The following is a 27,971-nucleotide window of genomic DNA, read 5'->3' on the forward strand; positions in this document are numbered from 1 at the left end:
GAGGAGAGAGCAGTAGGAGTAGCAGTGTTATCAGTGGTAATCCATGTTTCCGTCAGTGCCAAGAAGTCGAGGGACTGGAGGAAGCATAGGCTGAGATGAACTCTGCCTTGTTGGCCGCAGATCGGCAGTTCCAGAGGCTGCCTGAGACCTGGAACTCCACGTGGGTCGTGCGCGCTGGGACCACCAGGTTAGAGTAGCAGCGGCCACGCGGTGTGAAGCGTTTGTATGGTCTGTGCAGAGAGGAGAGACAGGGATAGACAGACACATAGTTGACAGGCTACAGAAGAGGCTACGCTAATGCAAAGGAGATTGGAATGACAAGTGGACTACACGTCTCGAATGTTCAGAAAGTTAAGCTTACGTTGCAAAAAATCTATTGACTAAAATGATATAGTACTGCTGGCTGGTGAAATAGGCTAGCTAGCAGTGGCTGCGTTGTTGACTTTGTTTGAAAGTGTAGCTGGCTAGTAACCTCTAACTGGCTAGGTAACCTCTACAATTACTCTAGACTACACAATTATCTTGGATACAAAGACGGCTATGTAGCCAGCTAAGATCAAACAAATCAAACTGTTGTACTGTAATGAAATGAAATGTAATACTACCTGTAATACTACCTGTGGAGCAAAGCGGAATGCAACTACTCGCTCCAAACCAAACCGGAAGTGCGTATCGTAAAGGGAGAGGCAATAGAATGTTGTTTCTTGTATTATTGTCTTTTGTGTCTTTAGAGGACTGCTTCACCTTAATGTCCCCTTTCCCTTTTCTATCCTTATTTGTCCCACTTTGTCCCTTCTTTGTCCCTTCTTCTCTTCTGCCAACTAGACACTCCTTGTTAGCTAGCTAGCTTCTTTCAGGAATGTCCCTAGCAACTGCCTAGCAACAGGTAAACAACTTAGCTAGCTAAGAAAACGGTATAATTTTATGAAAAATTGTTACTTTTTCAAAAGCCTTTCTTCTTTGTTTGCTGCTTGTTTGGTCTCCTATTCAGTTTGCAGTTTTCTTTTGATTTTTTTTCGATGTACTTTACTCTAAAAAAACATTTAAATTTCAATATTTGTAGGAGCTCATCTTTTCAGCTGCTGCTGCTTAATTTGGAACTCCGGAACATACTCCCTGTTCACCCACGACTGCGTGGCCATGCACGCCTCCAACTCAATCATCAAGTTTGCGGATGACACTACAGTGGTAGGCTTGATTACCAACAACGACGAGACGGCCTACAGGGAGGAGTGAGGGCCCTCGGATGTGGTGTCAGGAAAATAACCTCACACTCAACGTCAACAAAACAAAGGAGATGATTGTGGACTTCAGGAAACAGCAAGAGGAGCACCCCCTATCCACATCGACGGGTCAGTAGTGGAGAAGGTGGAAAGTTTTAAGTTCCTCTGTGTACACATCACGGACAAACTGAATTGGTCCACCCACACAGACAGCGTTGTGAAGAAGGCGCAGCAGCGCCTCTTCAACCTCAGGAGGCTGAAGAAATTCGGCTTGTCACCAAAAGCACTCAAACTCTACAGATGCACAATCGAGAGCATCCTGTCGGGCTGTATCACGCCTGTACGGCAACTGCTCCGCCCACAACCGTAAGGCTCTCCAGAGGTAGTGAGGTCTGCAGAACGCATCACCGGGGGCAAACTACCTGCCCTCCAGGACACCTACAGCACCCGATGTCACAGGAAGGCCATAAAGATCATCAAGGACAACAACCACCCAAGCCACTGCCTGTTCACCCCGCTATCATCCAGAAGGCGAGGTCAGTACAGGTGCATCAAAGCAGGGACCGAGAGACTGAAAAACAGCTTCTATCTCAAGGCCATCAGACTGTTAAACAGCCACCACTAACATTTAGCGGCCGCTGCCAACATACTGACTCAACTCCAGCCACTTTAAAAATGGGAATTGATGGAAATTATGTAAAAATGTACCACTAGCCACTTTAAACAATGCCACTAATATATGTTTACATACCCTACATTACCCATCTCATATGTATATGTATATACTGTACTCTAATCATCTACTGCATCTTGCCATCTTTATGTAATACATGTACCACTAGCCACTTTAAACTATGCCACTTTATGTTTACATACCCTACAGTACTCATCTCATATGTATATACCGTACTCTATACCATCTACTGCATTTGCCTATGCCGTTCTGTACCATCACTCATTCATATATCTTTATGTACATATTCTTTATCCCTTTACACTTGTGTGTATAAGGTAGTAGTTGTGGAATTGTTAGGTTAGATTACTTGTTGTTATTACTGCATTGTCGGAACTAGAAGCACAAGCATTTCGCTACACTCGCATTAACATCTGCTAACCGTGTGTATGTGACTAATAAAATTTGATTTGATTTGATTTGATATCCTAATCTGACCTTGGTGCAGGTGATGTTGTTCTTCACATTACCATCTCTGGTAAACACACAAATAAAATCAACATTTATTTGTCACAGTGAAATGGTTACTTCTATATTTGCATAGTAGCAATATAAAAAATAGAAAGTGTCCAGATAAAAATATTGTATAAATATTTAATAATTATTAGATGATGCTTAGGGGTGTGCCGAGTAGTCGGACAAAACAAGTATAATAACGGTGTCACGCCCTGACCTTAGAGATCCTTTTTATTCTCTATTTAGGTTAGGTCAGGGTGTGACTAGGGTGGGTAGTCTAGTTTTTTCCTTTCTATGTTGGCCTGGTATGGTTCCCAATCAGAGGCAGCTGTCTATCGTTGTCTCTGATTGGGGATCATATTCAGGCAGCTTTTTCCCACTGGGTTTTTGTGGGATCTTGTCTATGTCTAGTTGCCTGCGAGCACTACATTAGTTTCACATTTCGTTTTGCGCTTTATTGTTTTCTGTGAGTTTCATCCAATAAACATGTGGAACTCTATGCACGCTGCGCCTTGGTCCATTAATTCAACCAACAATCGTGACAATTATAATCCGAGAATTTTTCCGGGTGCCAGCAAGCATGTTTCTCATGTGTTAGTCAGAGAGTTTCTGAACCATACTGTACTGTCTTTGAGTCACTCGTTTGCATGGTCTAAATAACTCAACTGGCTTGATACTTGATACTGCTGCTGTTGATACTACTGCTCTGATTGGATAGAGTGAAGATCTATTTCTCCTCATAATTTCAGGATGACTTTTCTTTGCATGTTTTCGGTCTGATCATTTAGATTGTTGCTGCCTGCTACTATGATAAATCACATTGCGAGGACATTTGCTATCAAGCTATCAATGTGCATAATATCTAACACGTTGGGTAAGGGTAGGGAAAAAAGCTAAAATGCTAATGCGCATTCTGACTGAGTGACAGCAAACTTGGCTGCCTGCAACAAAATGAGGACACAGACACAGACACACATACGCACTGACACCTCCGCGAGCTGCTCCTAATCGGCATATTTCTTTTCAGTGAGAACATGCAGGGAGGTAAATTACTAACAACTATTTAGGAATGTTAAAACACTTCAGTTTTTTCTGATCACGTGTATCATCCTATCCAACTGTCACGTGTCAATTTACAGATACGATTACGAATATGAGTATGGCCATATCAGCACACCCCTACCAGACACACTTGTCTAAATTGATGGGACGTGAAAGAAATGTGATAACCACCCCCCAGCCACATTTAGCTAAGTGGATGGGTCACTATTGTCTAGACACATACACATGTTCATGAAATACAATATATGGCCGTAATCACCCACAGAGACACCTGGCTAACTTGATGGGTCATGTAATCATCTGGCAAAGTGGAGTATTTTCTTATGATTTTCTTATGACATGTAGCTAGCTAAACAATGAACCATAATCCCAACCCATACTACTAGCAATACACCACTGATTGTCATAGCTAGGCACCATGCATGAAATCCTCTAGTATGAATGTACAGGTAGTTAAAGCTAACCAACTAGGTTCAATGTGAGCTAGCTAGCTAACATTATGCTATAACTAAAACTTTTTCCCACTAATCTTTGTCGATAGTGCCTGCTAAACTAAGGGCATCAATGCATGCTACATGGCAGACCAATCTGAACTCATCTATCTGCACGTTCAGCCCATCCATTATCTCAGCCAATCATGGCTAGCGGGAAGGTTCCCGTCTTTTTTCGTGGGTAAACCAACTAAGCTCGTAATTTAACAATTTTATTAGTATTTACAGATGGCATCCTCATTTTTTATTAAGGCAGATGAAAGTTCACATGTTCCAGAAGGCATTTCTGCCAAAAAACACATTTTGTGTAACGGTTTTCCTCCTCCTCTTCATCCGAAGAGGAGGAGCAGGGATTGAACCAAAATGCAGCGGGTTGTGAACACATAATATTTATTAAAGACAAGACGAAAACACGAACTTCACTATAAACTAACAAAACAACAAACGGAGTAGACAGACCTGAACGACGAACTTACATTAAACACGAGAACGCACGAACAGGGAAAATAGCCTACACATAAAATGACGATGTACAACACAAACCGAACAGTCCCGTATGGTGCGACAAACACTGACACAGGAGACAACCACCCACAACGAACACTGTGAAACAACCTACCTAAATATGACTCTCAATTAGAGGAACGCCAAACACCTGCCTCTAATTGAGAGCCATACCAGGCAACCCTTAAACCAACATAGAAACAGACAACATAGAATGCCCACCCAAACTCACGTCCTGACCAACTAACACATACAACAAACTAACAGAAATAGGTCAGGAACGTGACATTTTGATAAATAAATTACATTCAAATGCCTCTTCTGTGAAGTAGTGACGTGCGACATACGCCTAGCTTCCTGAAACGGGTCACAAATACACACACACAGACACACACACACACAGACACACACACACAGTGGCACATACTCACTCACTCATCTGTTGAGATGGCTGACAGTCTGGTTATGTGGCACAAGATAAGTTGCTGGGGTGAAGTGCATCTTGAGGAATGTGCCGAGAGTCACAAACACCTGCAGTCTTTAAGAAAGAGAGCTCTTATAGAAGGGCTGTAAATAAACATGTAGAGGTTGTTCAAAGATGTATGGGAAAAATGAAGATATCTATTCCCTTTACACCTTAAAGGGATACTTCGGGATTTCGGGATTTCGGCAACGAGGCCACTTCCAGAGACAGATGAACGTGTGTATACCATTTGTATGTCTGTGTCCAGTATGAAGGAAGTTAGAGTTAGTTTCAAAAGCCAATGCTAACTAGCGTTAGTGCAATGTCTGGAAGTCTATGATACCCATAGACTTCCAGCCATAGCGTAAGCGCAACTAACTCTAACTTCCTTCATACTGGACACGGAGACATAAAAATGCTATCCACGAGATCTTCTGACTGTGGGGAAGTGGATAAAGAGCCTTGTTGACAAAATTGTGAAGTTTCCCTTTAAACTGGACTGGAGGTAGTGAGGAAAGTCTGGATTTTCACACCTTCCTGCCATGAGTAGGAGCAAATAGCATCTGTGAACCTCAATTTGGATGGTTTGATATATATATTAATAAATTCTGTGCTTTTATTTTGGAGGGGCAAAAATGCTCTTTGAAATACAAATTTGTATCAGTCACTTTTATAACTGAAGTACCATAACATTACTGGAATTGTAACATGAACAATTATATATTATTAATTTTCCTCTCCTCCACTTGCAGTGAATAACCAAGATGACATGAGTGTCAAGAGTGGGCTCTAGAGTGATCCACCTCGCCCAGCCTCAGCCCCTGTAAGACCCTTCTGTGTCCCACTCCTACACCCACCTACCCACGACCCACTACACTGACCCCAGCTAGACGACCTGACCATGCCCACCACCGGCCTCCTCTGCCCTGGGCTCTGGGCCAAGGCTGCCCCTTGGTGGTCCCTTCATCTGCTCCTCTTTGACCTGCTCATCTCTGAGGCCCTGGCCAGCCCTAACAACAGATTCCCCCCTTCCACCAAGAGGGAGATCACCATCGACGGGGACCTGGTGATCGGCGGACTGTTCCCGGTGCACGAGAAGGGTGAGGGGGTGGAGGACTGTGGGAAGATCAACGAGCAGAGAGGGATCCAGAGACTGGAGGCGATGCTTTTAGCGCTGGACGAGATCAACGCGGACGAGAGGCTGCTGCCAGGCCTCAAGCTGGGAGCCCACATCCTGGACACCTGCTCTAAGGACACCTACGCTCTGGAGCAGAGCCTGGAGTTTGTACGAGCCTCCCTCACTAAGGTGCACGAGCCGGGGTTCATCTGTCCAGACGGATCCAACCCCATCCAGGATGATGTCCCTCTGGCCATTTCTGGAGTCATCGGGGGCTCCTACAGTGACGTTTCCATCCAGGTACGTTTCACATAGAAATCCATTCATTAACTGGCTATGACTGTGTCCAGTCAGTTCTATACAGCCTATGGTCCATACAGGTACCTTTACACCTCGTCATCTCACACCCCACCCATAGGAGTCTAAGCCCCCACCCCTCCATGTGTAATAAAAAACGTATAAAATACTACTAATGAATCCTCATACAATGTGAAATTTGATTATGTCTAATATATTACACATGACAAACAGTTGAGAGTAAGGTAGGCTACCATTACCCACCAGCAAATAGGACAACTTAGTTTTGGTCAGTTTCTTTCAGTCATCGCAGGTTCCGAAACGAGCCTTGGAGGATGCAGCTATGCAGTCTTTTTAGCTATTAGCCACACAGTATTATTCACTTTGCACATTAGGTATCAGGTGTTGAATTTGTCTTTTTTCTGTGCCTATGCCTGCATATACCTGCTGGTAGATAGATGTGAGACGTGCTGGTAGAGACGTGCTGTTAACGTGATATCAGTATTCAGGTTTAACTAGCGGCAGTAAGAGAAAGAGCTAAGATGGAGTGGGATTCAGTTCTCGGCTTTCGCTGACGATTCAAAGCTCTCTGTAACTAATTGGTCCCGGCTGAGATGATGTCGTATTCCTGTTTCATGAGTGAGTACTCCAAATATTGTGTTTGTGTGTCTTTGTGTGTGTACATGTGTGTACATGTGTGTGTGTGTTTATGTTTATGAGTGGGTTGCTATGTCTGTAAGTGTCTACACTGTGTCTTTAAGATGGTGTCATGTTGGATAGGAAGTGTAGTATACAGGGGGAAAAACACTTTAAAAAAAGAGAAGACAACAGTTACCGGAAACGGGTTGCATCCCATCCCCACCTACCTCCCCTTGCCTCTAGTTCCAGTTCTGTACATTTAGTTTGGCTTTGGTCGGGCTGGAATAATTATCCCCTGGGAGGCTTGCAGTAGCTGCCCACATTAGGCGTTTGAAGCTCTGCTCCTCTACGGCGTTTGTCCACAGAGACCTCTGTCACTTTGTCAGTGTGATAACCTACGTACGCCACACGGAGAACTCTGACCTTTCTTGAAACCTATGAAGAGAAGTCCCTACGTCCAATACATAGCTACTTAATTAACACCTGTTCTCCACTCCCAGGGCTAACTGTAATTACCCATGATGCACTAGGCGTAAAGGAGAGGATGCCTGTGTGAATAATTTAATAATTCAGAGACAGGACATTAGACTGGGAGCGATGTTGTTAGGTAAGGATCATGTCAACGATGGACCTGATAGAGAAGTGTACAGTGTGCGTGTGCGTGTGCGTGTGCGTGTGCGTGTGTGTGTGTGTGTGTGTGTGTGTGTGTGCGTGCATATTGCTGATGATGAAGTGATCCCACAGACAGAACATGTCATCATGGAGTGTTACAGCATGTCTGCTTCAGAATCCATTAGCACCATGCCAGTCAAGACACGTAAGGATGTGAATAAGATCAGAATATGATCACACATCATATGAACTGTGACTTTACTATGCCTTTGTTAAGTGCCAATCCTTGGTGAAATATAGTTTGCATCTCAAATTGTACCCTTTTCCCAATGTAGTGCACTACCTTTGACCAGGGGCCATAGGTGACACAGACATAGTTCACATCGGTGCGTCAATTCTGGAATGATTTATCAAGTGCAGTATTTTGCCAATGCTTCCTAGCAAGTGAGTTAAAGCAATCAAAATGATGAAGGAACAGAACACACATCTTATAGCAACTCGGTGTAATAACAAATGACTTGATAGATGGCTCTCTCTGTCAGATGTGAGGCACAGTAGCTTGTGGATGCTTGATTTTGGCCTTTCATGGGAGTTTTTCCTAGCCACCGTGCTTCTACACCTGCATTGCTTGCTGTTTGGGGTTTTAGGCTGGGTTTCTGTACAGCACTTTGAGATATCAGCTGATGTAAAAAGGGCTATATAAATAAATTTGATTTGATGATTAAGCTTCTGCTCATTAAGTCATGAAGTTAAATTGTATTGAACAGCCTGACGAAGACTGAGGATATTGAGTCATTCAATAGTTGATCAATGAGATTGTAGCTAGGACAATTTACCTATATGGTCTATAGAGGTGGGATCTAACAGAGAGAGTTCTGTTCCCTTCTTAAAGAATCCGGAAAAGGATAATTTATAATGTCATCCCTCCATAAATAATACAAATAATAAAATAATAATAATAATACATACTGTTCCTTTGGGTCATTCAGTAATCATGTTTCCAGTGGATCTGCATTCTTTTTCCCGATTCTGCATTCTGTATTGAAGTCGATTGAACTTTTAAGGTCTAATTAAAGCTTTTGTTCAGAGCTTGCATAAAATACATTTCTGGGGAAGGTCTATACAGATATTCTATATTTGTAACGATCGTCCTGGGAAGAAGGAGTGGACCAAAACGCAGCGTTGTAAGTGTCCATGTTTATTAAATACAACAGAACACTAAACAAAATAATAAAGAGAATGAACGAAACGAAACAGTCCTGTCTGGTGCAACAACACAAAACAACTACCCACAACAAACAGGTGGAAAAAGGCTACCTAATTATGGTTCTCAATCAGAGACAATGATAGACAGCTGCCTCTGATTGAGAACCACACCCGGCCAAACACACAGAAAAGAAAACATAGAACACCAGACATAGAATGCCCACCCCAACTCACGCCCTGACCAAACCAAAATAGAGACCTAAAAAGGATCTCTAAGGTCAGGGCGTGACAATATTAATTTGACCAGTTTCTCACAGCAAAAAAAGTATTTTGCGACAACAGGAAATGTACATTTTTATGTGGGTTAAAATTAATGTACATTTTTGTAGAGGTTGATACATTTTTTGTTAAGATAAATCAACTGGCATTTTAAAGTGGAAATTACAAACTTTAGAAGGCTTTTTAAACCTCAAATACACTACAATTTGCATGTCCTGCCACATAGTGATCAAATTCAAATAGTACACCTGTAGCTCTTTGTTTGGCAGAGAAACACATTTACGACACAACAGGGATTGTATTATACACTTCAGTTGAGTCAGTTGAGACCGCAGAAAACACAAGGCCTCCCTACTGAGAGAGTAGAGCTTAATGGATCTGTGTGGCCATCTGTGGCCCCTTTTGTGGTCAATGACAGTCAGTGACAGGAAAGCTGAAAGGGACTGGATACTTCACCTCGATTGGGAAAAAGAGCCAGGCAGAGATACTTTACAGGACTATCGCACACAAAGGTTTGCAAAAATGTTTATTTGTCACATGCTTCGTAAATAACAGGTGTAGACTAACAGCAAAATGCTTACTTACGGGCCTTTCCCAACAATGCAGAGAGAGAGAAAATAGAGAAAAAATAGAAAAGTAATAATATGTCAAAGTAATAATAAATACACAATGAGTAACAATAACTTGGCTATATACATGGGGTACCAGTACCGAGCTGAAGTGCAGGGGTACGAATAATTGAGGTAGATACATATAGATGGGAATAGAGTGACTAGTCAACAGGATAATAAAATAAATAAAGTAGCAGCAGCGTATGTGATGAGTTAAAAAAGTTAGCGCAAAAACGGTCAATGCAGATAGTTAAATAGTTAACCAAATAGCTACCCGCACTAAGTATTTAGCAATCTTATGGCTTGGGGGTAGAAGCTGTTCAGGGTCCTGTTGGTTCCAATTAGAATACATGATAACTGTACTGTCATAATGCCACAGGGGTTCAAGGTTCTGTTGGCAGTGACCTATAGTTCCAGGTCCCCTTCATTGACTCACTCCTTTGTGAGTAGGGAGGACTGAGGAGCCTGTGATGAGGTTTGTCCGAAGGAGGGCGGCTGCTTACGCACTCAGTCCCACTGTGTCGCAGAGGCAGAGTTGTGTGTGTGTGTGTGTCGTGATGGTGTGTGGTGTGTGTGTGTGTGTGTGTGTGTGTGTGTGTGTGTGTGTGTGTGTGTGTGTGTGTGTGTGTGTGTGTGTGTGTGTGTGTGTGTGTGTGTGTGTGTGTGTGTGTGTGTGTGTTGTGTGTGTGTGTGTGTGCGTGTGTGTGTTTATGCTGACGTACTCTGTCCCACTGTGCTTCAGGCTCAAAAGCAGAGTTTACTGTATTAGAGGACGGGCACCACCAGGGCCAGTGGAATGTCGCCACTGGAGAGCTATGGCCTTAGAGATACAATATAACACTCATATAGAAATCTATTCAATTCTGTGATGCTGTCTGCATCCTTCAGAGGAGCTGCTTTGCTTTTCCCATCTGTAGGGTGCAACAGGGCCACAGAGAAACTGAGAATCTTGGCACGGACCTCTCCACCTGACTGTGGTGGGGGAAAGACGCAGCGACACTGCCCCAGCCTAGATGCCCGTCACTGGGGCCAAGGGCTGCCTGTGAGGGGGTTGTGTGATGTGCTGGCCATCTGGTGGTGCATGTATGCATGGGCGTCAGAACCAGTCATTCACAGCCTCCGCACGGTGCCATTTGGGACACATCCATAGGCTATAACAGGAAACTCAGACAGAGAGCACATGGGACAGCATCCTACCCGTTTGGATTAGCTGTTTTTTCTCTCGTTGATGTGAAAACGCTTTATCACCATCTGGGATGAGGCTGGGGGCAAAGCATCACTGATGACTAAATTACACTTAGTTCAGGTGCCAAATGATAGGTAGCTGACAAGTTTAATTGCATACTGGAAATGATGCTCTTTAGGCTTTATAAATTGTGCTGTTGCTAACCAACCACCACAAGTAGAAATTGAATCCGTGTGGAATTGACTTGTGCATGGTGCAAATGATAAGGATATACCCTATCCATTTCAAAGTGTATCAAAAATGATGCTCTTTATATTAGCTATGCTGCTACTGTTTACCCACCACAACTAGAAATAGAATATGTATGCGTGATGCTTATTGTGGTCAGACTTGTATTTCTACATGTTCAACACATACCTTCTACTTGACAGACATGTCTACTAAGATGGTCTGTTTGTTAACCAGTCTGAGCATTCTGTGGTCGTGCTTTGTATTCAGACAGAAGGCTTTGTGTGAACTCCTCACAAAACAACACCTCACTCCATGTGAATATTCTAGAAAGTCTCTCTATTTGTCACCTTAAATTAACCTCAGATATACCAGCCCCATATCTGCATGGTGTCCTGTAGATCAAAATAGGAAAATATTGCATATGAACATTCAATGTCTTGTGTTAGATATCAATCCATAAATTCAGCGAATTAGAAAAAGAGACTCGGCACACCCAATCACATTACTAAAATCTATTTTACAACTCTCATAACTTGAGGCAATATGAGTTGTTTGAGGACGGAGGTCCACTGTGATTTGGGGTGTTGTTATCTCAGGGTGGATAATAGTAATTATGAGGTAGATGTTGGAGTGTAGGGGCTCGAATCACTCCGTAGTGCTGAAGTTCCGTGTCGTAGCCTGATTGACATTTAAATACAATGTTCCTGCGTTCACGGTAAACGCTGCATATGTCAGCTAAATCTGAAATGACCTTTCAATTTCAATCGCACTACAGCGCTGATCTTCAGCTCGATACGGATTGAATCGAGCCCCAGGTTTAGAGTGTGCTAGAGTATTGTATAAGTGTTGATTATGTGTCAGAGTGGCTAGGAAGGTGGATGAATCTCTCACTGTGTGTGTTTGTGTTTCAAACTGAGCTGAGCATCACACAGAGATTGCAATGCAGGGTAAAAAATACTTCTCCTTTGGTGTGAACTTCAAAAGGGTCTTGTGCGGTATCATTGCCATCTCCCTCTCTCCCTTCTTCCCTCCCTCCCTCCCTCCTCACCTCCTCCCACCTTCTCCTACCTGAACCTGTGATTTTAAAAACTTTCAATTTTTGCAAACTACGGTGAGGGACGCTAATTAGTGCGGCAGAATGTCGTTTAGAAGTGAGGGAAACAGTGGAGGTTGAAAGAAGTGTGATTCAAGAAGCCCGTGCGTACCACACAGAGACAGGCATTGTTAATGCCAGACAATCTATATCCACGTGCGCTCACACAAACTCGCACGCACGCACGCATGCACACACACACACACACACACACACACACACACACACACACACACACACACACACACACACACACACACAACACACACACACACACACACACACACACACACACACACACACACACAACACACACACACACACACACACACACACAAACCTTTTGTTCCTCCCATTTCCCAGAGAACTGTTGTTTTCTTTCTTTCCTTCTCTCTCACAAGGTGACATTAAATAAATGTTCATTTTTTTGTTCAGAACCTCTGGGTGTTCCACACTGCATTTTGAATGTAATTATATGCATAAATATGCATGACAAGCTTATATCCTCTGGTATCAACTATGATGAAATAAAAAATACCTGGAATTGTTTCAGACTTTTTTACAAATGCAATGCGGGAGACTGGGGAGAAAATAGCATTACACAGGCTCTGCAAACAAATGATGCAGAACAATGTGTTTGTGTGTGCAGGTGTGCAGGCGTGCAGACGTGCAGGCGTGCAGGCGTGCAGGCGTGTGTGTGTGTGTGTTGGGGTATTTTTGTGGTCACTCACTCTGAGCCTTGCATTGTTGTTGGTGTGGAGGTGGGAGGAAGTTTTAATAGAGGTCATTAACATGTGGTTGATTTGGCTGTGGGTGACTTCCTGGTAAAGAGCACTGTCAGCCGATCCAATAACATCTCACAGGCTGCGTCTGTGTGTGTGTGTGTGTGTGTGTGTGTGTGTGTGGATGAGTCAAATAAAATAACATTTTATTGGTCACATACACATGGTTAGCAGATGTTAATGCGAGTGTAGCAAAATGCTTGTGCTTCTAGTTCTGACTATGCAGTCATATCTAACAAGTAATCTAACAAATTCACAACAACTACCCTATACACACAAATGTAAAGGGATGAATAAGAATATGTATATATAAATATATGGATGAGCGATGGCGTGTGGCATAGGCAAGATGCAGTAGATGGTGTAGAATACAGTATGTACATATGAGATGAGTAATGTAGGATATGTAAACATTATTAAAGTGGTGTTATTTAAAGTGACTAGTGATACCTTTATTAAGTCCATTCATTTAAGTGGCCAGAGATTTGAGTCTGTATGTTAGCAGCAGCCTCTTTATGTTAGTGATGGCTGTTTAACAGTCTGATGGCCTTGAGATAGAAGCGGTTTTTCAGTCGCTCGGTCCCAGCTTTGATGCAACTGTACTGACCTCGTCTTCTGGATGATAGCAGGGTGAACAGGCAGTGGCTCAGGTGGTTGTTGTCCTTGATGATCTTTTTGGCCTTCCTGTGACATCGGGTGCTGTAGCTGTACTGGAGGGCAGGTAGTCTGGCCCCGGTGATATGTTGTGCAGATCGCACAACCCTCTGGAGAGCCTTGCGGTTGAGGGCGGTGCAATTGCCATACCAGGCGGTGATACAGCCCGACAGGTTGAAGAGGCGCTGTTGCACCTTTTTCACCACTCTGTCTATGTGGGTGAACCATTTCAGTTTGTCCGTGATGTGTACGCAGAGGAACTTAAAACTTTCCACCTTCTCCAATACTGTCCCGACGATGGTGATGGGGGGGGTGCTCCCTCTGCTGTTTCCTGAAGTCCACGATCATCTCCTTTGTTTTTTTGACGTTGAGTGAGAGTTATTTTCCTATTATTTTCCTGACAACACACTCCGAGGGCCTTCACCTCCTCCATGTAGGCTGTCTCGTCGTTGTTGGTAATCAGGATTACCACTGTAGTGTCATCTGCAAACTTGATGATTGAGTTGGAAGCGTGCATGGCCACGCAGTCATGGGTGAACAGGGAGAACATGAGAGGGCTGAGAACACACCCTTTTGGGGCCCCAGTGTTGAGGATCAGCGGGGTGGAGATGCTCTTTCCTACCTTTACCACCTGGGGGCGGCCCGTCAGAAAGTCCAGGACCCAGTTGCACAGGGCAGGGTCAAGACCCAGGGTCTCGAGCTTAATGACGTGTTTGGAGGGTACTATGGTGTTAAATGCTGAGCTGTAGTCAATGAACAGCATTCTTACATAGGTATTCATCTTGTCCAGATGGGATAGGGCAGTGTGCAGTGTGATGGCGATTGCATCGTCAGTGGACCTATTGGGGCGGTAAGCAAATTAGAGTGGGTCTAGGGTGTCAGGTAGGGTGGAGGTGATATGATCCTTGACTAGTCTCTCAAAGCACTTCATGATGACAGAAGTGAGTGCAATGGGGCGATAGTCATTTAGTTCAGTTGCCTTAGCTTTCTTGAGAACAGGAACAATGGTGGCCATGTTGAAGAATGTGGGGACAACAGACTGGGATAGGGATTGGTTGAATATGTCTGTAAACACACCAGCCAGATGGTCTGCGCATGCTCTAAGGATGTTTTAAATGTTTAAATGTTTTACTCACATTGGCCACGGAGAAGGAGAGCCCACAGGCTTTGGTAGCGGGCCGTGTCAGTGGCACTGTATTGTCCTCAAAGTGAGCAAAGAAGTTGTTTAATTTGTCAGGTAGCAAGACATAGATGTCCGCAACGGGGCTGGTTTTCTTTTTCGTGTTTGAGCCCTTGAATTGCATCTCTACTTTGTCTCTATACTGACACGTTGCTTGTTTGATTGCCTTGCGGAGGGAATAGCTGCACAGTTTGTATTCGGTCATGTTTCCGGTCGCCTTGCCATGACTAAAAGCAGTGGTTCGCACTTTCAGGTTTGCGCGAATGCTGCCATCAATCCACGGTTTCTGGTTAAGGAATGTTTTAATAGTCACAGAGGGTACGACATCTCTGACACACTTGCTAATAAACTCGCTCACCGAGTCAGCGTATACATCAATGTTGTTGTCTGAGGCTATCCGGAACGTATCCCAGTCCACGTGATCGAAGCAATCTTGAAGCGTGGAATCCGATTGGTCAGACCATGGGCGTTTCCTGTTTTAGTTTCTGTCTATAGGCTGGGAGCAACAAAATGGAGTCATGGTCAGATTTGTCGAAGGCAGGGTGGGGGAGGGCTTTGTATGCATGTAGCAATGATCCAGAATGCTACCTGCTCTTGTCGTGCATTCGATATGCTGATAAAATTTAGGAAGTATTGTTCTTAGATTAGCTTTATTAAAATCCCCAGCTACAATAAATGCAGCCTCAGGATGTATGGTTTCCAGTTTACATAGAGTCCAGTGAAGTTCTTTCAGGGCCAACAAGGGATCTGCTTGGGGGGGGATATACATGGCTGTGACTATAATCGAAGAGAATTCTCTTCGAAGATAATGCGGTCGGCATTTGATTGTAAGGAATTCTAGGTCAGGTGAACAGGACTTGAGATCCTGTATGTTGTTGTGATTACACCATGAGTCGTTAATCATAAGGCATACACCCCCGCCCTTCTTCTTACCAGAGAGATGTTTGTTTCTGTTGGCGCGATGCATGAAGAAACCGGGTGGCTATACCGACTCTGACAACATATTCTGAGTGAGCCATGTTTCCGTGAAATAGAAACTGTTACAATCTCTGATGTCTCTCTGGAAGGCAACTCGTGCCCTAATTTCGTCCACCTTGTTATCTAGAGGTTGGACATTGGCGAGTAATATGCTCGGAAGCGGTGGATGATGTGCTTGCCTTCTGAGTCTGACCAGTAGGCTGCTCCGTCTGCCTCTCCTTCGGTGACCACTTTGTTTTGGGTCGGCCTCTGGGATAAGATCGCATGTCCAGGGTGGAGGTCCGAACAAAGGATCCGCTTCAGGAAAGTCGTATTCCTGGTCGTAATGGTGGTAAGTTGACATCGCTTTTATATCCAATAGTTCTTCCCGGCTGAATGTAATAACACATGAGATTTTCTGGGCTAACAACCGTAATAAATAATACATAAAAAAACAAATAACTGCATATTTTTCTAAGGACCTGAAGCGAGGCGACCATCTCTGTCGGCTCCATCATAAGTGCATATCTGTGTGTGCGTGAGGGAATGAATATGTGCTAAGCTGATCTGTGTACTAAGGTGCGGAGGGTCAGTGCAGGTATGTGTGCAATCTGTGTGTGCAATCGTGAGCTATGATTAATCAAACTACCTAATTTACTTCCCTTCATTCACATTTTAAGCACTATTCGACCGACCTCATGCATTCTGTATCCAAGTCAAACGTATTATGTGTGAGGTTATTGAAATACGATCTCAATAATTGTCTGATTATGAAGGGAACGGGAATGACACATCAACACCCGGAGGAGAATCTCAGTCTCAGTGCTCTTCTTAGCTCTAAAACCAAAATATAAAAACATCATGGGTATATTCTGTTCAGCTCAAAATTGACTCAAGTCTTGATCTCATGCTGAGGTTGTGAGGTGTTGTTGTTTAAGTGTTGAGCACTCCACCGATTCCTTCTGCACAGGTCTACTGTTCATTGACACGCAGATCAATGCGGCTTCATCAATAGAGAGACAGACACCATGCAGGCTCTCTCGGGTCAATACAACTGACCGACTGGAGTTTTTCGCTATACTAGTATGTATTGTGTACAGTGCCTTCGGAAAGTATTCAGACCCCTTGACTTTTTCCAGATTTTGTTAAGTTAAAGCCTTATTCTAAAATGGAATAAATAAAAAAATCCTCATCAATCTACACACAATACCTCATATTGACAAAATGTTTTTTAGAATTTTTTGCAAATGTATTCAAAATTAAAAACAGAAACACCTTATTTACATAAGTATTCAGACTCTTTGCTATGAGACTCAAAATTGAGCTCAGGTGCATCCTTTTTCAATGGATTATCCTTGAGATGTTTCTACAACTTGATTGGAGTCCACCTGTGTTAAATTCAATTAATTGAACATAATTTGGAAAGGCACACACCTGTCTCTATAAGGTTGACAGTACATGTCAGAGCAAAAACCAAGTCATGTGGTCAAAGGAATTGTCCGTAGAGCTCCGAGACTGGATTGTGTTGAGGCTCAGATCTGGGGAAGGGTGCCAAAACATTTCTGCAGCATTGAAGGGCTTCAAGAACACAGTGGCCTCCATCATTCTTAAATGGAAGAAGTTTGGAACCACCAAGGCTCTTCCTAGATCTGGCCGCCATGTCAAACTGAGCAATCGGGGGAGAAGGGCCTTAGTCATGGAGGTGACCAAGAACCCAGTGGTCACTCTGACAGAGCTCTAGAGTTCCTCTGTGGAGTTGGGAGAACCTTCCAGAAGGACAGCTATCTCTGCAGCACTCCACCAATCAGGTCTTTATGGCAGAGTGGCCAGATGGAAGCCACTCTTCAGTAAAAGCCAAAAGGCACCTAAAGACTCTCAGACCATGAGAAACAAGATTCTCTGGTCTGCTGAAACCAAGATGGAAGTCTTTGGCCTGAATGCCAAGTGTCACATCTGGAGGAAACCTGGCATCATCCCTACGGTGAAGCATGGTGGTGGCAGCATCATATTGTGGGGATGTTTTTCAGTGGCAGAGACTGGGAGACTAGTCAGGATCGAGGCAAAGATGAATGGAGCAAAGTACAGAGAGAAGCTTGATGAAAACCTGCTGCAGAGCGCTCAGGACCTCAGACTGAGGCGAAGGTTCACCTTCCAACAGGATAACGACCTTAAGCACACAGCCAAGACAACTCAGGAGTGGTTTCGAGACATACTCTGAATGTCGTTGAGTGGCCCATTCAGAGCCTGGACTTGAACCCGATCGAACATCTCTGGAGAGACCTGAATATAGCTGTGCAGCATCGCTCCCCATCCAACCTGACAGAGCTTGAGAGGATCTGCAGAGAAGAATGGGAGAAACTCCCCAAATACAGGTGTGCCAAGCTTATAGTGTCATTACCAAGAGGACTCGATGCTGTAATCGCTGCCAAAGGTGCTTCAACAAAGTACTGAGTAAAGGGTCTGAATACTTATGTAAATGTGATATTTCCATTTTTATAAATTAACAAACATTTCTAAAAATCTGTTTTTGCTTTCTCATTATGGTGTATTATGTGTAGATTGATGAGCCAAAAAAAGACGATTTAATCATTTTTAGAATAAAGCCGTGGAAAAAGTCAAGGGGTCTGAATACTTTCTGAAGGCACTGTATAATAGGGTGGTTTTGAACATGATGAACCAGGCTAAGCTGAGCACCATGGCCTTAGACAATGGGTACACAGCCCATATTGGCCATAGAGATTGTCATAGAGAGAGTAAGATTCAGATAAAGAAAAGAGTAACAATCTACAAGGTTCACATAATCTCCTTATCAATCAAATGATTGTCATATCTGACATTGACTGACAGTACACAGTTGAGTTGAGTTTGTGTTTTCCCATGGCAGAAGGCTGTATGTATCATGACACAAGACAAGACCCAAATGCAGACACAGGAGGCAGATGGTTGGAGTCGTACCATATTGGATTAATAAATATTGTAAGGCAAGAGAATAGTCGTGGACAGGCAAAAGGGTCAAAACCAGTTCAGAGTCCAAAAGATACCAAAGGGCAGGCAGATTCAAGGTCAGGGCAGGCAGGATGATCAGGCAGGCGGGAAAGTAGTCCAGAGTCAGGCAGGGGTCAAAACCTGGAAGACTATCATAAAGAGAATAGCAAAAGGAGTATGGGAAAAACACGCTGGTAAACTTGACTAACATACAAGACGAACTGGCACAGAGAGACAGGAAACACAGGGATAAATATGCTGGGGAAAATAAGCGACACCTGGAGGGGGTGGAGACAATCACAGGAACAGGTGAAACAGATCAGGGCGTGACAGTATGGAGAGGAGAGGCTAATAGATAAGGGCTTGAGTTGCTCTCTTCTACACGTCATCTATAGTGGATCTGTATCTCAGCTTTCTTCCCTCCTTCCTCTCCATCTTGTATGTGTCCCAGGACATAGACATGTCAATATGGGCAGAAAGCTTAAATTCTTGTTAATCTAACTGCACTGTCCAATTTAGCTTTTGTCCAGTAGCTATTACAGTGAAAAAAGACCATGCTATTGTTTGAGGAGAGTGCACAACAACAAAAAACGTTCATCACGGCAACTGGTTTGATACATTCACCTCTGAAGGTAAATAAGGTACTTACATTCAGTAATCTTGCTCTGATTTGTCATCCTGAGGGTCCCAGAGATAGAATGTAGCATAATTTTGTTTGATAAAATACATTTTCATATTCAAATGTAGGAACTGGGTTCTAAAGTTTGAACCCCTGCTGTTTCTGGTTGGCAGATGGGCTGTACCGACTTCAGAGGAGTCCCAATACGCTTGTGAGGGTTGTAGAGCAACAACGGAGAACACCATTGTGTTCGTGAGAGTCTCATCTTTCTTTAGAGGGGTCATAAACCATTTGGACACTAGAGACAACTTTGTGAGGAGACCAATTTTCGGGATGTCTCATGGTCTGACAAACACCGCTCTAGCTCTGTTACCTTTCACTGCAGATGCGGAAGTGCGACATCGCCAGATGCGGTCGATTGAGGCGCATCCAATGCAAAACAGATATCTCTAGTTTAAACTGATGGATTTTTATGGGCATTTTTTTATTATGCTAATTTGATTTCTGCGGGGCGCGGACATCGACTCTAGGGGCTTAACTAGAACTGAAATCTTCTTTGTACAGTATATAGAAACAGGCATGCACCTATAACTGGAACTCTTACATCTCAAACAGTGATGAATTTATAGATACATGTATAGATGCATTCTGTCCAAGTAGTCTCATGTATGTATAGGGAATCAATTCATAACTGGAACTCTTACTGTTAAAGGATTGCTATGATTCCACTCTTACATAAACAATTCTGTAACCTCACATACAATTTGTTCCTTAGTCCTGCTGTAATGCCTGCATTACTATACTGTCTCAAGGCTCAACTCACTCTGGACCTGACCGGGGTTAAAGCAGCATTGAGGGGGGAGCTACTCACTCAGCTAGCATTTTAAACTCTTTCTGAATAATACAGTCTATCGGAATCATATTAGCAGAGTTTAAGTACAAATTGAATGACACAATTCTGTCAATTAAAGGTTAAGCGGGTGAAGGTTTGACTTTTGGAAAAATATTTAATTGAAGTACCTGATAAGGGTCTAATGCAGCGGAGTTGTTCGTAGTCGTACCTTGCAAAGAGAGGGAGAAAGTGTGAATGAAACAGAGAGAGAGAGAGTGTAGAGGAAGGGATACACAGACAGTTACTGTCACACACTCCAGTGGTATGCTGATATGTTTTCTGTAAGATTTTTTTTTTGATGGGGTGGTATCTGGTGACAGTTAAATGGCACTTCACTGTATGTCTGAGAGTGCTGGAGGATGTGGTACCCATGCATGTGTGACCGCCTGGCTCAAGGGTAGTTAGCTATATAAAGTCGAATAATGTATAAAAATTGCCAGTAATGACAGTTTTCGACCTCATTGTTGGTTCATGCAGCCTAATACACTCTTATGCTTAACCCACCATGACCCTTCATCTAATTTCCTAAGTATGAGTCTCAAACTTGTAAAACACAGCATTTAAAACTTCTTAAGGACTGAACACTTTTTTTTTTAAATTTTGCCTATAATCACATACCCAAATCTAACTGCCTGTAGCTCAGGACCTGAAGCAAGGATATTTATATTCTTGATACAATTGAAAGGAGACACATTGACATTTTGGAAATGTGAAATTAATGTAGGAGAATATAACACATTAGATCTTGTAAAAGATAATACAAACAAAAAAACAGTTTTTTAAATTTATTTTTTGTTACATCATCTTTGAAATGCAAGAGAAAGGCCATAAAATAATGTTGCAGTTTAGGAGCAATTTAGGATTTAGCCATTAGATGGCAGCACTATATGTGCACAGTTTCAGACTGATCCAGTGAAGCATTGCAATACATCAGACATTTTTTATAAAGTCTACCCAAATGTGCCGAATTGGTCAGTTGATACATTTTCAAGTACATAACTACAGAGAACATACAAAAATGATATGGTAATAAAAAAAATACACACACCCAGGAAGGTCATAAATGATGGAAAATTAGCTTCCCTACAGAATACACTAACTAACCTTCACATATCTAGATGGCCGGGCGGGGTGGGTGTGGGACCAGAAACAGCAGGGGTTCAAACTGTAGAACCCAGTTCTTACATTTGAAAATTATAATGGATTTTATCAAACAAAACTATGCTACATTTTCTCTCTGGGACCCTCAGGGTGACAAATCAGAGGAAGATTACTGAATGCAAGTACATTATTTAACTTCAGAAGTGAATGTATCAAACCAGTTGCCGTGATGAAAGTTTTTTGTTGTGCACTCTCCTCAAACAATAGCATGGTATTTCTTCACTGTAATAGCTACTGTAAATTGGACAGTGCAGTTAGATTAACAAGAATGTAAGCTTTCTGCCTATAAAATACATGTCTATGTCCTGGGAAATGTTCTTGTTATTTACAACGTCATGCTAATCACATTAGCGCACATTAGCTCAACCATCCCGCTGGAGGGGCAATGATCCCGTAGAGGTTTTAAGAGCGGGTGAGTTGGCGATGACGGGACTGGCTTCCTCTCTCACATCAAAACATACCTGCAGATGAGAGACAGATGGATAGAGAGAGCATGATTAAGCCGTGTTTTTTTATTCTAACACAGTCAGTCATCATAATAATTAGAAAGTGAAATGCCAAACTGACCTTGGATCATTAACTCTGGGACTACTACATCTCTATCAGTATTTCAATGTAAAGCATCTCTTTAATAATACTTCCTGTTGACCCGAACCAAGTGACCTCTCACCTATGATCATGCTGTGCCATCTGTGTCAGCCAGTTCAGATGCAGGAGGGGTTCACCGACACAGCTGATATAACCTAGAGGATTTAGGGAGAAGGGGGAGAGGGATGAAGTGAAGGAGAGAGACTGTTATTGTGTGTGTGTGTGTGGTCTCACCTGGTGTCCACACTAAGTGGCTACAGAGTACTTTATGCTGAAAAACAGACACATGAGGACAAACGATAGAAGATAATGTCATTATTAGACATAAATACCACTTAATGCTTGATGATGACTTGATCATTTGAATCAGCTGTGTAGTGCTAAGGCAAAAGGAAAAATGTGCACAGGTGTTTGGAGCATTCCTATATGCCACAGCTGGTGAGGTGTCAGGATCGCCTCTGTACTTAAATGGTGATTATTCCAACTCTCTGTGAAATGCTGCAGATCTGCCCGCAGACAAGGAAAGAACACATATCCCACACAGAAGAGGTGGATAGAATTCGACAGGTCAAGGTATCCTTCTTCCTCCAAACTGTGAATGTGAGACAGGTTCCATGTACAACAAGACAGGCAGAGAGGAAGAGAGAAAAAGAACACAGAACAGTTTAATTACCTCTGGTTATGGACACTTTTGCCAGCAATAAAGCTTCCACGGCCTGTTCCTCGGACAGTGAACATCTGGCAATATCAACATTTTTGACCCCTTGATCAGCTCGCACTTTGAAAGTAAAGAAAATAGCTTATTTTTTGTAGATATGATTACAATAACTCAGATATGACCGTTCAATCTAAAGCAGCAAATGTCATTTTCAGGATACGTTAATACAGCACAGAAAGTTTAAAAACATCTTAAGGATCGGTGTTCCGCTAGTTGGACATCTTCCGGTGAAACTGGAGGGTGCACAATTCAAAGAAATAATCATAAATATTAGTTATTTTAAATATTTAGGTACATATAAGTGTCTTATATTGTCTGAAAGCTTAAATTATTGTTAATCTAACTGCACTGTCCGATTTACAGTAGCTATTACAGCGAAAACATGCCATGTGATTGTTTGAGGACAGTGCCCCATTTCAAAATATTTTTCCAGTGGCACAGGTTTCATACGTTCACATATAACGATTAAATATTCACTTACTTTTTGAAAATCTTGCTCTGATTTGTTATCCGGGGGTTCCCAGCTATAACGTAGTGTCGTTTTGTTAGATAAAATCCTTCTTTATATCCCAAAAAGTATGTTTAGTTGGCGTCATCGATTTGAGTAATCCACTCGTTCAATTTGCAGTGAAAGGAATCTGAAAATCTACCCCTAAATTTTATTTCAACAAGTCAAAATACATTTGTATTTACTCCTCAGATACCCTAAAATGTAATCAAACTGTAATATTTCTTTCAGAAAGAAGTATGTTCAATAGGAAACCGATCAGGTGCGTAATGTCTTCATGGCGCGCAAACACGAATTTCCAAGACTGTGTCTTTCTCCTAAAACTGATATTTCTTATTTGTTTTTGAAGTTACAAGCCTGAAATCTTGAACATAGACTGCCGACACCCCGTGGAAGCCATAGGAATTGCATCCAGAGAGCTATACGACCTTTCTCTTACATTTCTAAGAGGATTTCATCCTTCTGTAAAAAAGCTAACCATTACATTGTCATGAAATACGATTATATATCGACTATGAAACAAATAGGACATGGCCTGCTTATGAGTTGCCATGAAACAAAGTTAGATTAATTCAACTGAAAATGGTCTGTACAGGCATTCGTAGCTAAATGCTTTTGGTTAGCTTGAGAATAGTAATTGCATGATTTATCATTCTACGGCATGTATGTAATATAGTACAATGTTATGAAACGACACTGAATCGTAGGATCTAACTAAGAGCTATGTAAAAGTTGGACAGAAGAACGCCCAGCTGATTACCTGAGATGCCGTAATCAGACAGTCCTTCTTCGTAGGTGATCCAAGGTCACTTCTTTGTGTTGTAAAGAAAGGCTGAACAGTATTGGTTGTAGCCAAACTGACACTCAAAAAATTGCCAAAATGGAGGGTGGTTGATAGAGAAATTGAATTGGAGTTTTGTTTTCAAATACACTTTTTGTTCTCTAAATATTTTGGGGGAACAAAATGCATAAAGTTTTGCGCTCTATTACAAAATATTAAATTGCAATTTTATTTTTTTACTTTGAAACCTCGTTTTTGCTTTCTGAACAATTCTTTTTGATTGAAAATAAAAAAAAGTTGCTTACAGAAAAATAATTTTTGATTGAAAATAAAAACGTTTTGCTCTCGACAAAAATACATGAATTCATTGCAAGCTGGGGAGGGGGACTAATAGCTGAACAATAGACTATTCAACCTTTACTAAAGAATAGTCTAATAGCCGAGCTAGGTGTGAAACCCCCCCCCCCTATCACAGACCAGATTTGCCCTAACGACCAAGGGGGAGTTAGAGCACTGATTATGCTTTTGGGTCTCAATACACTACCGTGTCTCTAACTGACAATGAATGGGCAGTATAAACCAAATAATAAACTGATAATTGTGCACAACCTCAAATGAAACAAGCAGGGAGCAGGTTTCGAACCCTCAACCTTCTTGCCCGAAGTTCAGCGCGCTATCGACTGTGCACCAAAAGCATGCTCAAGCCGCAGAGTTGATAGAGTGCGGTTTCACAGTAGCTTGCTACTCAATGTAATAAAATAATGACTTTTCATATAAGTTACCTTACACGTTATGTTGGCTGACTACCTAACATTAATAGGTATACATCAAACTTGACAGTATATTAACTATAGGCTATCTAACTACCCAACTTTTATTGAGTTGATTATTCCCGTCATTCTTAGCTTGGCTAAATGGTATAGTCGTTGTGCGTTCTCAATGGACAATCGGGTGCTTTCGTAAATTCGCTCTGGCTATCTACACCGATTTCAGAGCACTCTCGTCTGCACAGAATAATGAATTTATGAGTGCTCAACACCCGTTGAATATAGCCGGTGTCAGTAAACATCTGCAAAAAAGCATAATTAAATTGTTTCCAGCAGCACAGTTAGAGTCACCAACGCTCTGGTTAACACGAAAATTGCCTAACCAGCTCTACTAGGGTGAGTAAAATGGTCAGAGTGGTCTCATTTGTGTCTGGAAGTAGCTAGCAAGCTAGCCAACGTTAGCTTGGATGCTTGACTGCCGTTGTAAGGCCAGAACGCTCAAATCAACCCTACAACGTCAGAGCAAAACGGTCTGAATTTACAAACTGACAATCTGACAACTCTTTGAATTTATGAGCGTCACGTTATACAGTGCCATATTTTCTGTTCCATCGTAACAGAAACACAGCGGGTTTTTAGTTTTTCATGGAATATAAACACCATAATATTAATCTAATTAATTAAGCAAGTACCAGTCAAAAGTTTGGACACCTACTATTCCAGGATTTTTCTATATTTTTACATCACAACTATGAAATACCACATATGGAATCAGTTAAGAACTAATTCTTATTTACAAGGACAGCCTACTTCTTCCTCGCCATTGGAGGGATTGAACCCCCGTCTCCCGTTCCCACGACACAGGGATTTTTTAGCTAAATAGCCCAGTACTGTACTGCCGACCGTCACGTTGTACAGCGCCATATTTTCCGTACCATCCTAACAGAAGCCCAGAGGGTTTTTTGATTTCCTGCAATAGAAACACCATAATATTAATCAAATTAATTAAACAAGTACTGTCAAAAGTTTGGACACCTACTCATTCCAGGATTTTTCAATATTTTTACTATTTTCTACATTGTAGAATAATAGTGAAGACATCAGAGCTATGAAATAACACATATGGAATCAGTTAGTGCGCCGCAGGTGTGCCGCAGGTGTGCCGCAGTATGACGCAACTTTTTAAGGATGAACCACTGTATATAACTTGTGAACTGTGTGTCCTAAAAACAAGCTGCTTCCTGCACAAGAATGGTGAAACCATGCTGATCACAAAGATATCAGTATGATGGGTCATACTTTATTTGGATAGTCTGGATTTTCCATCTGTAGATGCTCTACAGAAGGTTATACTATCAACAAACTATCTGTTGATAAGCAACTGCTTGCTAAGGTTACAGTTAGGGTTAGAATAAGGGTTAGGGTAAGGTTTAAGGTTAGTGCTAGGGTTACGTTTAGGGTTAGGATAAGGGTTAATGTTACGGTTAGAGCTAGGGTTAGTAGATAGTTAGTTGAAATGTTACTGATAGTCTGTAGATAGTCTGTAGAGCATTTACAGATTAACTATCCAAATAAAGTGTTACCAAATGATGTCCCGATGCTCAGAGGCTGAGCAACACTGTTCTGAAGTAAATTTGAAGTCAAATTGACCTTGATTTTTGTGCTAGAGACAAATGGTATTATGTGCAGTAAAGGTCTATCCATGATGATCACAAGGATTTTGATGTTCAGAGGTATTTTGATGTATTTTGATGTTCAGGTATTTTGATGTTTAGAGGCCGAGTGTCACATATATTCCCTTTCTGGCCTCAGGCTCAGGTCATCAGGCTGCTGATTATCCTGCACACCTGTCACCATCATCAAACGCACCTGCGCCTCATGACACTCACCTGGACTCCATCGCCTCCTTGATTATCTTCCCTATATCTGTCACTCCCCTCGGTTCTATCCTCAGGTGTGATTGACTCTGTTTTCATGTCGGTGCTTTGTTTGTGTTTCGTGTTCATTGTTTCTTTTATTTATTAAAACACTCACTCCCTGAACTTGCTTTCCGACTCTCAGGGCACTCGTTACACTGAGGGACAGTGATCGAAAATTTGGCAAAAAATGAGCATAACATTTCCATAAATGTAATACAATGTCATAATTTGAATGATATATGACTTTGGTACAGTAATCAAACATTTGACTCTAAATTTGGAACAGTTGGGTCTATCAATTCAGGGGAAAGACATATATGAAAGAGAACATTCTCATCTACTGGAAAATACATTTTGGGAGGTTAAAATCATATATGTATTATCTTGATGTACTTACTGTACTTACTGTACTTAATTTACTCTGAACATAAATGGTGTAGGCTGAATTGAACATAAGGTAAGGGTTAAAATGGTTGCAAAGACAGAGAACCAATAAAAGCAAGTATTTTTTTATTTTACTAGGCAAGTCAGTTAAGAACAAATTCTTATTTACAATGACGGCCTACCCCGGTTACTGGCCCAATGCTCTAACCACTAGGCTACCTGGCGCCCCAGGTAGCCATCATGATATGTTAAAGTTTAGTTCTCTCAGTGGATTCATATTTCAGTCGACCCTCTGCTCCTGTTCTATATTCAGCTAGAAGGAGGACATGGAATGGACTTACGCTGTTGTCCAGAGGGATCATTGCATTGCGCCTGTCTAAATAGATAATATTTACTCCATTTCTTCTCTAGGGACAAAGTGTGCCTGCTGCTTCCCCAGGCCTGTCGTCTACAGGGTGTTTTAAATGGAACTGTCAGAGTCGGTTAAGATCAGGGTTAATTTCAGTTAACTCCATTGAGTTAGAAAGATAGCCCATCCCCTATCTTTGCCATGATCACTTCTGTGACAGCATGGGCAGCCCCATTGAGGTTTTCGTGGTAAGTGCGTCCTCTCTATCCAACTCTATGGTCAGTTTATAGAGGCACGCTCCAGGGAGACGCACTACACAGTATGTTAGCGTTGCACTCACCATACTAACTGGTCTATTTGGTCTCTCCAATGTCCGTCCACTTTGATGCCCCTGACGTTTATTTATGCAACAGTGTCCTTGAAATGAAATACCCAGATATGTCTTGGACAAAATCGCTCAATCAGCTGTAAGCTCCCAGATGCCATCCATAGGACTGAAGGAATGTTGTCTACAGTTTAGGCAA

General features: G+C 42.2%; 1 protein-coding gene across 1 annotated transcript in view; it reads left to right on the forward strand.

Annotated features, from left to right (window-relative positions):
• The window catches only part of LOC111963742 (metabotropic glutamate receptor 2-like), a 72,513-nt gene that overhangs the window by 27,235 nt on the left and 17,307 nt on the right, over positions 1-27,971 (forward strand). Inside the window, exon 2 of the mRNA XM_023987238.2 lies at positions 5,685-6,349. Coding sequence (XP_023843006.1) covers positions 5,834-6,349 — 516 coding nt within the window. The 5' untranslated portion in view covers positions 5,685-5,833. The remainder of the gene's footprint in view (positions 1-5,684; positions 6,350-27,971) is intronic.

The sequence above is a fragment of the Salvelinus sp. IW2-2015 genome, linkage group LG1, assembly GCF_002910315.2.
Source record: "Salvelinus sp. IW2-2015 linkage group LG1, ASM291031v2, whole genome shotgun sequence".
Classification (NCBI taxonomy): Eukaryota; Metazoa; Chordata; class Actinopteri; order Salmoniformes; family Salmonidae; genus Salvelinus; species Salvelinus sp. IW2-2015.